Source organism: Cololabis saira, chromosome 6 (genome assembly GCF_033807715.1).
Source record: "Cololabis saira isolate AMF1-May2022 chromosome 6, fColSai1.1, whole genome shotgun sequence".
Classification (NCBI taxonomy): Eukaryota; Metazoa; Chordata; class Actinopteri; order Beloniformes; family Belonidae; genus Cololabis; species Cololabis saira.
This window is the reverse complement of record NC_084592.1, coordinates 17375673-17388596: the sequence shown is the minus strand read 5'-3', so window position 1 is coordinate 17388596 and position 12924 is coordinate 17375673. Positions and strand designations below refer to the sequence as shown.

General features: G+C 40.9%; 1 protein-coding gene across 1 annotated transcript in view; it reads right to left on the bottom strand.

The window, feature by feature from the left end:
- The window catches only part of LOC133445902 (glypican-6-like), a 106352-nt gene extending 97824 nt beyond the window's left edge, over window positions 1-8528 (bottom strand). Inside the window, exon 1 of the mRNA XM_061723426.1 lies at window positions 8058-8528. Within this exon, the coding sequence (XP_061579410.1) occupies window positions 8058-8208 (151 nt within the window). The 5' untranslated portion in view covers window positions 8209-8528. The remainder of the gene's footprint in view (window positions 1-8057) is intronic.
- Between the last annotated feature and the right edge of the window lie 4396 nt (window positions 8529-12924).

Here is a 12924-nt window from a genome sequence, read left to right as displayed (position 1 = left end):
TTACAGGATTATAAGACACCAGAAACAGAAAATCCTCAATGTACAATATCACACTGTGTGTGTGTGTGTGTGTGTGTGTGTGCGCGCGCGCGCGCGCGCGCGCGTGTGTGTGTGTGTGTGTGTGTGTGTGTGTGTGTGTGTGTGTGTGTGTGTGTGTGTGTGTGTGTAATTTAATTTAGTTATTAGTTTATTAATTATTTGGTTAGTCTCAGTCAGAAAAGACACATTTTGTCCTTTCGGCTTTTCCAACATGATAATATAGACCATTTATTTTTTTTTTAATTATTCCTCAAAACATCATTTTTGGTTTATAAACATATTAGATGACTCTATTAAAATGTAATATGTTTTCTTTCTTTTATTTATTTATTTTTCAATTGTCAAAACAAGAAATAGAAGTATGAGAAAAATAAGTGCACTGCAATCCTGCAGGTATAAAACATGCAAAATACTCGATTTATCAATGCCAAGAAGATAAATATACAACCAAAATGTACAGTAAGTTTGACCTTGAGGGTAATAGTGATGAAATATTTATGTGCCATGTACCCTTGTGGAAGGTGCCCCAATATCATTACCGTTAAGATTAATGTATGGATTTCCCCGACACTCTGTGCGGCACATTTTGGAGTGACAAGTGCAACATAATCGGCATTGGTGGTACGGTGTCTTTCTTTGAAAAGAAGTACGTCATAAAAAGCCAAGTGGATGCATGCGCAGTCCAGAGAGGATATTTGATCTATCTGGGAAGCATGCCTAGAAGACCCCCTCCTCTCTCCCCTGAGAATGACTAGTGAGCAGACAAGCCACTCTCGTCTGCATCAGTTTGCTAAGTGGAGCATAGCAGAAAGCTGGACTACAGGTAGCAGCTGGGGGAAGTTTAGAGGCCTATAAGGCCCTGAGACGTGCAATGATCATTACCTTTCACTCGGGTTTTATGGCTTAGTATATGTGAACACTAGCTATTACACCTTATTACAGTGCAAATGTCCTCTGGTTGGCAGGAGTTTTAACAGCGAGGGAGAGGACACCACTCAGTAGAAGGATATACAGCTCCCCACGGCACCTTGCACAAAAACACCGCACTGAGCCATCCCGGGGAGCAGCGCAAAGGCAAACATCCTCTCCAGTTGCACATCACGTCTAGTCAGATGTTGTCAACAAGACAGAAGTGGCAGACGAGTGGCTAAAGATAGATCCAACGAGACGTTTGAGGGTGGCTTTGTTTCATGGTGGCTTGGTTTTGACAAGGAGATGAGATGTTGGGTGGAAAGTGCCAACTACATGTCACAGCCAAAATCTGATCCTGAAGTCAATCAAAAACATCACTCTGATTGTGAGGATTGTTTCTGGGTGGTGATCAGCGGTTTGATTGATAAGAAAAACCCTAGGAGAAGCAGCTTTCAGAAGTAAATAAATAATAAAGAGAGTCGTACAGGGCGAGAGATGCGCAACAAAAATCTTTAATCTACAACTTCACAGCTAGGAGGTAAAACAAATATGGCAATTTATCAGAGCAGCTGTTTTCGTCTTAAATTTCAAGAAAGTTTTTAACTGCAGTGGAAAATAAATCTGCTGTTTACGTGGAATCACATTAATGGCGATAATTAAATTTAAGAGAAACGCTTCATAGTGTCACATCTGGCTTCAAGTGCGCAGTGTGACGGTGGTTACAAAATAGCATAGTGACTAAAGGGGCTGTGTTTATGCGTGCTTAAAAGAGGAATGAAAAAGCCATTTCTCAGTAGCTGCAGGTTAGAACTTAATTGGGCGCTTGCTGGCAGGAACTAATAATTCAAAATAACATCAATTCAATCTCTTATTGACAACACGCAGCACTTATTCCTTCACACTTCAAACAATAGTTAAACCATTAAACAATTGCAATGCCATATCAGGAGAACCACTTCAATCCGATTCGTTTACGTTTCACAGAAGATTTATCTCAAATGAGCGTGACAAGCATTAATTCTTCGCGACTGCGTGTGCTGCACTATTCCTGCAGCGATCTGTACGATAACAGCTGTGTGACAGTGACATAAACAAAGCACTCACGCTTTTGGCTAAACTTCAGTAGCACCGTGTCTCTTTGTTTTTCTTCTTACCGCTCTTATTAAGTGTGGAACCAAAGACCAATAACACAACTTTGTTGTTAACGGAGCATTCTTTAGTCAAAATAAACCTACGTCTATTATTAGATGGCGAGGAGTGTAATTAATAGGGACTAAAATGACATGAAGCAGGTTTGAGTTAAAAGGGAAGACGCGTTTGAAGCAAGACGGCAATTAAAGTTACCACAGAGCTGCGTTAAAATAAAGTGCTTTTTCATGACGACAAAATGCCATTTCCCTTAAGCGATAGCGTGGATAAGGTCCCTACAGACAAATCAAGATAACTTCAACAAAAAAAAGTGGGTGTAAGGGACTGTTACCACAAGAAAGTCGATTGATTCACTTCATTGTCACAGGTTCGTAAAAGTTGACGTATAATGTCGCGGTGAGGAGCGTTCATGGCCTCTGTGATATCTGCTTTCATCACTTATACAGGACCAGTTCAGTGGAAGCAGACTCATAGCGTTCATGAAGCTTAGCCAAGATATAATGTGGAGAAAAAAAACTGTTTATTAGTTATAACGTGTAAAATTCAGATTCAGGATGCACAAACACTAACACAGCCTTAAACCGGCACGACTACATCCCAAAGAAAATAAAAAATCGAAGCATTCAAAGACCTCATTTATTTATTCATGCCTCAAAATATTTAAATTAATAAATAGATTGAAATATTCATTCCTGCATAAAAATAAAGCGAAGTTACACAACAAATAGCAATTATTAAGCTTTGCGCGTGCACCGTGCGGTAGTGTGGTAGCATACTGAACGGAGGCCCCCAGTAAAAGTTTCCTTCATGGTTCTGGCGTCTGCGACTCTGCCATTCTTCCTCCGTTGCTGCAACCCTGAGAACGCTCGCAGGACACAGGACGCTATGTTTCCTGCAGCTCTCACAAGGAACACCCACAGAGAGAGCCCATCATGAGACCATTTTGGCATTCATAAGCATGATTGATGACACGAGGATGAAGGCAGCGTTTGAGAAATCCCCTCTGCCATAAGAAAATTGATGACTGTTGGGATTTTCTCCCTCCACCACCCCCACCCCCCCGATTGTACCCTCATGCTAGAACAGATTCACATCACATTAAAGTGCAGAATGCAAGCTCAAATATTGGCAGTACGATATACAAACACAAAAAATGACTGCCGGTCCCGATAGCTCTGTCATCTTCAATTTTATCACTAATATTTTGATGCTCTCTGAGTGAAATGGGAAAAACGTTAAACGCGCCATAGTGAAAACTGATCCCTCAGACCTCCCGGGCCTTTTTCCACGTATCTGAATGACAGGTAGGTCAGAATAATTTCAGAATAGATTACAGCAGTAGAGAAACATGCTGCAGGAGGCTAACAAAGTCACTCGGTCATTCGCTCTGCAGGTCTTCCCCATTTAGCCCCATTTCAGTACTTTCCATCCCATTACATGACAGGCGCAGGCCCGTGCACTTCACGCGCTTCAGCAGAGATCGCTCGCCTCGTTGTGCATGCAGAAAATCACCGAAAATATCAGCACCTTTATTTCTGGCCCATGACTTCCATCTCCTGACGAGCCGTAAACAGAGATGGAGGTCAAATGATAGCGTAGAATACGGCATGCAAATAAGTCCGATTGAATCCACCAGTTTGTTGTATGACTCACTTTCTATATCTTGTCTCAGACGTTGGGTAATCCGCAGAGGGGAAACTGAGACAGTGGGAGCAAGACTAAGTCAAAGTCTTATCTTTTAAAAAGAACAACGAGGCTTTCAGGAGGACAATAAGGTGAATTTTTTACGAAGAGTCGGATTAAAAAGTAAAGCGATATCCAATTTCAAGAGGGCAAGGTGCTCAAGCAATGCAGTTCTTCTGGTCAACGGGCAAAAGTTATTGCCCCAGTCTCGTAGAAGCATCTCCTGAGTCTTCAGGATTTAGATCACAACAGCATGTCTGTCAAAGTCACCGTCTCTAGCGGCATTCCTCCCCAAACACCACAGAAAAATGGATCCTGTTCAGCTTTTTCTACCTTAAGTCAAGAAAAAAAACATGTCAAGTGTAATTCTGCTTTTCCCCTCATCATTATTTTTCTAAATCAAATAATAACTGCAATAGTTGCACAAACTGGCCAAAAATGTCTGGAGTTATAATGTGAAACGCAACAAGCTGATTGAATGAAAATGGAAAGCCTGGAAAAAAAAACACTGCTTATGGAAACAAATGACAAACATTAACATGAGTGTGATTAATATGACTCTAATGTGATAAGCCTCACTTGGAACTTCAGGAAAATTGTTTCATATATCACCCTGATGCATGTAAGCTAATCTCTCTCTAATAACGTGAAGAACCCACACAGCTCCGAGGGTTCGGCTCGGCGATCTGACGTTCCAGGCTTTGTCCCGAAGACTTCAGGAAAATCAAATCACAAAGAGACATAGCTTGCCGAGAACGCACAACATGTAGAAACAGTAAAGCCTCATTTGCAGAGGTGGATCTGTAATATGAGGGTTGACATTTCTCCCATATCATCAGTGAGTTAATAGAGTGTGATGGCAGCTGTAAGGCTGACAGAAACACTAAGCTACACAGGAAGCTCTCAGAGCCAGTCTTCACCAAGTCCCCGAGGACCAACTAATACAAGTACTGCAATACCAACTCCCAAGTAATGTTGTCCCTTAAGCTGCTCCCCATCTGCCACATGCTCCCGCGCCACCTCCTAAATAGCTCCAAAACATATTACAAACCTCCTACTATACAGAATCCACTGTTATATAATCCGTTTTCTGAGAAAGGAGCAATGATTTTGCATGATCTTTATAATCGAGCAGAGACATCATATTTTCCATCAGTATTTCAACATCGTTTCCAGCTGATTCATGCTTGACAACTGTTCTTTTAATGACGTGACCTCAATGTGCCCCGTCTTCTCTCGTGGTTTAATAGCTTCTATGTTGGTGCTGCCAATTGGTTACCCGTGGGGGCGCATAACCTCTGATATTTGAGCAACCATATTTCAGAGAGCTTCTGGTGACATTAACATCACATATTTAGTTGCAAACCCGGCCCACACAGGTTGCAGGTCAAGAAGAAAAACATTTATATATATAATTTCATAAGGAAGATATGATTTGTTGGACTCAAAACAAACAGGTGCTAATACAACTTATTTTATACAATATAAAATATTCCACCATGCAACTTAAACCACTTCTTTTTAAAGGTGTAGACACCATTCAAACGTGTCCAGACTTTTGACTGGTAGTGTATATCTTAATTAAACAATTTCCTGACTATCTCAAAACAACATCCAATGTGCAAATGATTAATCGGAAATGAATAATTTTTCTGTGCAGTGTTCATCTTTGTGTAAACTTTTAGTTAATGCTCCAAATTAAAAGTATCGTATGTCTTAAATCCAAACATCATTCACACATATTATCTCTATAGCTCAAATAGGTTGATTTAAATAGGAAAATCGACTTTTTTCTACAAACTAACAGCTCCATTTTTAATTTATTTAGTGATAATGAGGAAAAAAAACTGTTGTTCAGAATCTAAAAAACTGAAGATGAAGAAAGAACAAATACATCTGATATAAAGTGTATTTTCTTCAAAATGCGATGTTAAATTTTCAGATCAGCCTTTACTCTGAAGGTTTTTCCCCTGTTTTTTGGTTTAACTTGTTTATTATTTGAGTGAGTGAACCATCTCTCCAGCAGACACCGATGGTTGTGACTCGTTTGAAAACCAGACCGAAAGGCACTTAGTCAGGACGGCATCAGAGACAGAATGTGCTCATTTGGGGGATTAGTTGTGATGTTGGAGAGAAATCAAAATGATGCAATCAGTTACTTATTCAAGAAACCTTTAAACAGGTGTGCCTGTTATCACATATGCAGACGTTTACTGTACACGTGCCAGATGTCCTGTTTTACTGAGAGAAGCAATTCATGCTTGAACTGCTAATACAGGAGGTTGAATGTTAGATATTTATCCAGACATTATCTACTTATCCCTATTAAGGGTCATAGGAGCCGGTGGGAGCCGATCCCTGGTCTCTTTGAGTGACCCTGGACAGGTCGCCGGCCCATTGCAGGGCCCAAGACAACCACACATTCACACTCACCCCTGTGGAGGGGATTTACACCGAATAAGTTAACCCAACATGCATGTTTTTGGACAGCGAGAGGAAAACCAGAACTCCTGAAAGAAACCCACACAAGCACCTGCAGAGCATGCAAACTCCACACAGACCCCAGAACCGTTTTTACTGAAATGACTGAGCTACCAACCAAACCAATGTGCTGCTCACCAACACACGTATGTCTGAGGGGGGGAAAAAAAGAAAAGTTTTGATTTAGTTCACCCAGTGAAAGACTGGAATTAACGTGATTAAATCGGTCCTTTTGTATGCATGTTGGGGTGCAAATGGCGCCACCTTATTATAGCCTACAAGGTGAGATAATTGCTGAGGAGAGTAGTGGCGGAAATTGTGTTAAATGAGTCGCTCTCCAGCTGCACTTTATCTTATCACCTAATTTTCGCAGGATGGGAAATTAACTGCACAGTTGGTCACCTTTTTGTCCCTGCTTAACACGCTTGGAGACCTCTGCTGGACACACGCAGGCAGATGTTGGGCAAACCACCGGCGGGTAGTTGTTTTTAGGGGTGGGAGCAGGGGCGTCAATTGGGTATGGTAAGGTATGGCAGCCGCCACACCTTGGCTTCAAGGGAAAATGTAAATGTTTGTTTTTTAAATACATTTATGGAATTACTCTGTGTCTATTTGTATTGATCATTCTATTACTTAATACATATAGAATAACTACAAATGCAAATCAGAACAACATGATCGATTTCAATAGTTATTTTACATTGCAAAAACTCAAAATCTTAACAACAATATTTGTCTTATTTCTAGTTAAAATGTCTAATTTTTAGTAAAAAAAAAAAATCTCATTACATTTAAGACAGGACTCAAAAACAACCATTTTCACCTGTTTCAAGTAGATTTTCACTTAAAATAAGTGGAAAAATCTGACAGTGGAACAAGATTGTTTTGCTTGTAATGAGAAGATAAATCTTGTCCCACTGGCAGATGTTTCTACTTATTTCAAGTGAAAATTTACTTGAAACAGGTGAAAATGGTCAAATAACAAGTTATTTTTCTCTTGTTTTAAGTGTAATGAGATTTTTTGGCTAGAAATGAGACATTTTAACTAGAAATAAGACCAATATTCCTGGTAAGATTTTTAGTTTTTGCAGTGAGCGAGACTGCATTTGATAAAGTTCCAATTTTTCTTGACCACACAGATCAGCTACATAAACTTATGTGATGAGTATTTGCTGGAGGTGTTGATTGATACTCTAGTTAAGTTATGTGACTCAAAACCTTGCCATACCTTAGCTTTGACTGAATTGACGCCACTGGGTGGGAGTGATCTGAGGGGGGTCTATCTTGTCGCATTGATGGGAAAGATGACAGGATAGGGTTATGGCAGTATGAATATATAACAGAAAGCTATCTCATTCCAACTGTGGCGGGGTTCAGGCGTGTTGAATCTGTGCACTCCTGATAACAGCTGGCCTGTCACTTATTTGATGAAAGCTGGAGGATGCAGGGGATGCTCCAGTTATTGATCCCTCTGGTCAGTTAATGTGTTTGGCAATAAGGGGGGGGGGGTATCCCTTGTGTAATATGTAGCTTATACCTCGATCGACTCACTGAAGCAACTTCATGAGTGACAGGTGGTTGAGGCTCCCTACAAGCGATAGTTTGAGACTGCGGCACTGATTCCGCTTTAAACCCCGCGCACAAAACATATGAATGATTTTGCATTTCAAATGAGATGCAATGGATTTTTTTTTTTTTTTTTAACATCCAAGAAAAAAATCAATTAACACAGAGGATCTGCTCTACAAAAGTCCACGTCTCCTCCCAGATGCGTGTAAATGCACAAGCCTTACCTGGGATCTCCTGGTGAGGGACATGTGAGAAGCTGAAGCCTTTCCCGACGCAAGCCTCCCTCACCGCGCTGCAGTTCCGAGCTTTCAAATCTGCTCTTGCTGCAACTGACAGCACGGAAAAAGTGCAAATGATGGTCTCTAGTTTGAGCATTTTTTTTTTTTTTCACTTTGTAAATATCCTTATTGTTTAGGGGCTTCTCTGCAGTATCCCGCTTTTGCTGGCAAAAAGTCCCCCCCTTTGCACCAGATCCACGCAGGTACTTAATGATTGTTGGACTTTAACTGTTAATGTCTCAGAATAAACCTTTTTCTGGGAGCAATGCAGCTCTGGATCGCTACCGAAACGTGGTGAAAGTCCCCCAGCTGGTGCCACGGGAAAGAGGAGGACGGAGGAGCGGGTGTGTGGAGGTGCCACATGAATCCGGGCGGTGCGTCTCTCCCGGCGTCTGGTCCGAACTTCCCTCAGCCAGACGGAGCTGCAGGAGCTGCCAGTGGGAATGCTGCGCGGAGGGGGAGCGCACGGCGTTCAGATCAGATGCACCGGGAGGGCAGAGCGGCACACAAAATGCGGAGTGGAGTCTATCCTGGTCCAGATCAGCGGAGGCTGCGGGAGCATCCCTGGCAGATGGGGGAGTAAAAGGCTGATTTATGGTTTTGCGTTAAATCGACGGCGTAGGGTACGCGGCGACCCGCAACCGTACGCAGACCCTACGCCGTAAGCTCTGCGTTGGTGTAACGCGGAACCATAAATCAGCCTTAACTCACATCTGCGTAGAGGCAGAGGAGGAGGCTATATGGACGCAGGTTTATAAAACATCTTACACTGTTCTGTTCTGGGTGCCACTTTTGTCAATTTTGCTCAACGTGCCCTCAAAAAAATCTAGATAATCCTTCACTTAAACTGCAATTCAATTAAATTGATTTGTATGGCGTCAAATCGTAAAGGCCATCTCATGCAGGGCCGGTTCTAGAAAATGATGACTATGGGGTGCATCTCAGATCAGAGGGGGTGCACATGCCTGGCACGTTATTCAACACTAAATTATGCATTTTCCCATAATTTCAAGCGGAATAATAATAGCAAAACAAGAATATTTTAAGTGTATTTCAAGTGCATTTTTGCAGCAATATCGCTGCAGAACCAAGAAAATGCTACATTTAGTCTGGACTACCTCACCCATCAGACAATCTAGCAACAGAAAATAAAACATAGCAACAAAAATAAATTTAACCATAAATATACAAGACTGTCTCAGAAAATTAGAATATTGTGATAAAGTCCTTTATTTTCTGTAATGCAAAAATGACATACATTCTGGATTCATTACAAATCAACTGAAATATTGCAAGCCTTTTATTATTTTAATATTGCTGATCATGGCTTACAGCTTAAGAAAACTCAAATATCCTATCTCAAAATATTAGAATATTATGGGAATCTTAATCTTAAACTGTAAACCATAATCAGCAATATTAAAATAATAAAAGGCTTGCAATATTTCAGTTGATTTGTAATGAATCCAGAATTTATGACTTTTTTTTTAATTGCATTACAGAAAATAAAGGACTTTATCACAATATTCAAATTTTCTGAGACAGTCCTGTAAACTTGCTTGCGTGGTTGTGCTTAACCCACTTCTGAATATCCATCGTTACTTTGTGTTAACGGAGCAGCAGAGAGCAGCGTCTTGCTGCTGCAGGAAACTGCTGGAAGCAGATGAGTGACGGACACTGGCTGGTTTATGGTTCCGCGTTGCACCAACGCAGAGCTACGGCGTAGGATACGCGGGGACGCAAACGTACGGTGCGCGTCGCCGCGAACCCTATGCCGTAGGCTACGCCATCGATTTGACGCGGAACCATAAATCAGGCTGACGGGCGCGCATTTGTCAGTTTTCTTTTCGTCTTTTCAACTGAGCATGCAAACACATAAACTGAGGGTGCAATGCATGCTTATGTCCCCTCGTAGACCCGGGCCTGATCTCGTGACTCTTCACAACACGAAAAACAGAGATAAAAGTGAGCAGATATCACACATCATAAAATAATGTATAAAAACATCAGCATCAGAAAAAGATCAGCATCAGTGATAACAGTGATCAGATATCAAACATCATAAAATAAAACACAAGCATCAGAAAACATCAGCATCGGAGAAACAGAAAAACAGCTAAACATCCAAAAAAACACAGTAACATCAGGCTAGCTGACTCTAAGCATAGGATTCTTCATAGAGGAAGGTTTTAATCCTGGCAGATGGGAAAAAACAATACTTTTATGAATGTCCAAACATCCTGGAATTGTTTATAACATAACTGTTGGGGGTAAAATGTCCTCAGAGTACTTGTCAGTAATTATTTTACATGATTTTTTATTGTGAAATTTGCTCTATTGGCCTGAGAGGGGAACCCTTATGAGACATATTTATCCATCCATCCATCCATATCAGGACACGAGATCTGTTGGGGCCTATCCCACCTTCCTTAACTACACTCAGGGCCACATTAGACAATCTCACACACCCACAATCATCCCTATGGACAATTTAGAATCACCAATTAACCTTACATGCATATTATTGAACTGGGAGGAAACCAACGAGCACAAACCCCACATTTTGACCCCCTGTCTGGATGTCTGGACTTGAACTGTCTTGCTGTGAGACAACAGTGCAATACTTTTCATGTAAACGATGTGTCTAAACTGACTATGAGCTCAAAAGCTCAAAAGCTCCTACATAATACAACCATCCCACAGATCCGACTCAGAGAACATGTCTTCACCATTTTAATCAGCCTACGTTTTAACCACATCAAATCATCCTGAAATTGTGCCCAAAAGATGGATTAGTAGCAACTGTCCGTAGCTGAACTGCAGATGAGAGAAATGTAAGCGAGATCATAATTCTGTGTAAAAGTATTTACCACCAGTTTGACCTTGGTTTGCGGCGTGTCCTCGTGTCTGCGCTCAGACTGGGAGCTGTACGGTCTCTCAAACGATGATAATGTGCTTCAGGGGTTAATGGCTGCAATTTGTGTCCAGATGGACATTTGGATGATAGCCCAAAGCTGTGTGCCGATCTCTAAAGAGTTAGCAAAAGACTACAGTAGTGTGACTCAGTCCAGCCCCTACAAGTGGCTGCTATAAATGCAGCTGTGCAGACGTAGCTGAAAAGGGAGCTTTTGAACTGTATTTATGGGACATTTTAATCAAAATATGTCACAGTAATATCATTAAGATGTTGGGAAATGTCTCATTTAACCTGTTATACATAGAGGAAGTGTCTGCCGAACTGGGAACGGCAAAATATTCCTTTTTTTTTTACCACTTTTTACCATTTTAAGTGAAATCCAAGCATAGAAGCAGACTATCAAGATGAACAACTTCCATGTAAATGATATGATGAAGACCAGAAGGCAGGCTTTCATGGCTCTATTGATTTTGGAACAGCTTGATCCCTGGGTAGATCAACAGTGGATTAAGATGGCTGCCATCGCTGTGCAGACGATTCCGATTGGTATGGGATGCCACATTTTCCTGTTGGAAACACTGCAACGGGAGATTTTGGATCAAACAGCCAAATCCACAGGTGCAAGGTGTAAGAGTAGCAGAGGGAGAGGGTTTCCTTTTTGTGATGAAGGTGTGTTTATTCCCTGCTTAAGTGTTTCCGTTGTACGAGTTTGAATGGTGATCCATGTTGACAGTTCAGATAGATTTAAACTTTCCATTAAAGGCAAATCTCTCTCATATGATGAAACTCAAAGCAGGTAGGATGGAGTGATTTTCACTTGGAGAGAAATAAGAGTCCAACATGGGACATAATGATGTGTTTGCAGCCAAACTGGTCAGGAATATGAAATAAAACACGCCCAATCACGGATGAATCATTAAAAACTGCCTTAATTAGGGGGACTATTATGAATAGCTGCCCAGTGTCATGACCAGAACGCACGAGTGCTAATGACATTAACTTGAGCAGCGATAAACTAGAAACTGGTTTGTCTGTCACTTCTCTCTTAGCCGTTCTGCTTAATGAACCCTCAGCTCTGATTTCAAAGTGTGACTTCTTAACCCGGGCATGTCACACTTAATTAATTTACAGGACTTTGAAGCCCAAGGTATGGTTTTGCCAAATTATGTTTTTAATAAAATGTAAAAATGTATTTCATGGGAAATTATTTCAAATCAGGTTTCCTCATTATGCGCTGAAGTCCAGCACCGGAACATGCCCCTATCCAGCAACTCCATCCAGCAGTTTTTGTATATTTCCAGATTTAAAATAAAATGAACAAATTAGGCTGCATTGCAAACAGGTTTATTGCCTTGACGAAATCACATACTTTTGAAAACAGTGAATCAAATGTATCAAACCTTGGCTGTACTGTGGCACTGACAGCGCGGACAGCAACAAGCAGGATTAATAGCATGAACTCTCTGTCGAATGGAGAGTGTCTAATTTGACAAAATTATTAGCTTGAGCAGCCTCTCAGATCTCAGCTATTATACGAAAACAAACATTATTAGACAGCTCTACTAGTTGGGCATAATAATCTTCTCACAAGCACTGATGACTGGGTGGGATAAACACGTTACACTCCTGCACTGTGCTTCTTTAACAGAGACCTACTATTATACAATATTCCATGTGTATTGTGTTTTGTATTAATGACTCATTATACTCCATCTGACTGCAGGACAAATGTAATGAAGTTTTTTTTTACCATAACGCCTAACGCCGGCATCAGCTATTGTTCATTTGGTCTAATTGGTTACTAGCTGCATAATGTTGCGTGAGCTCTGTGAGCTGAGTTATGATATTTACATTATTGTGTTTATCATATTATAGTTTTTAATAAACATAATTGAT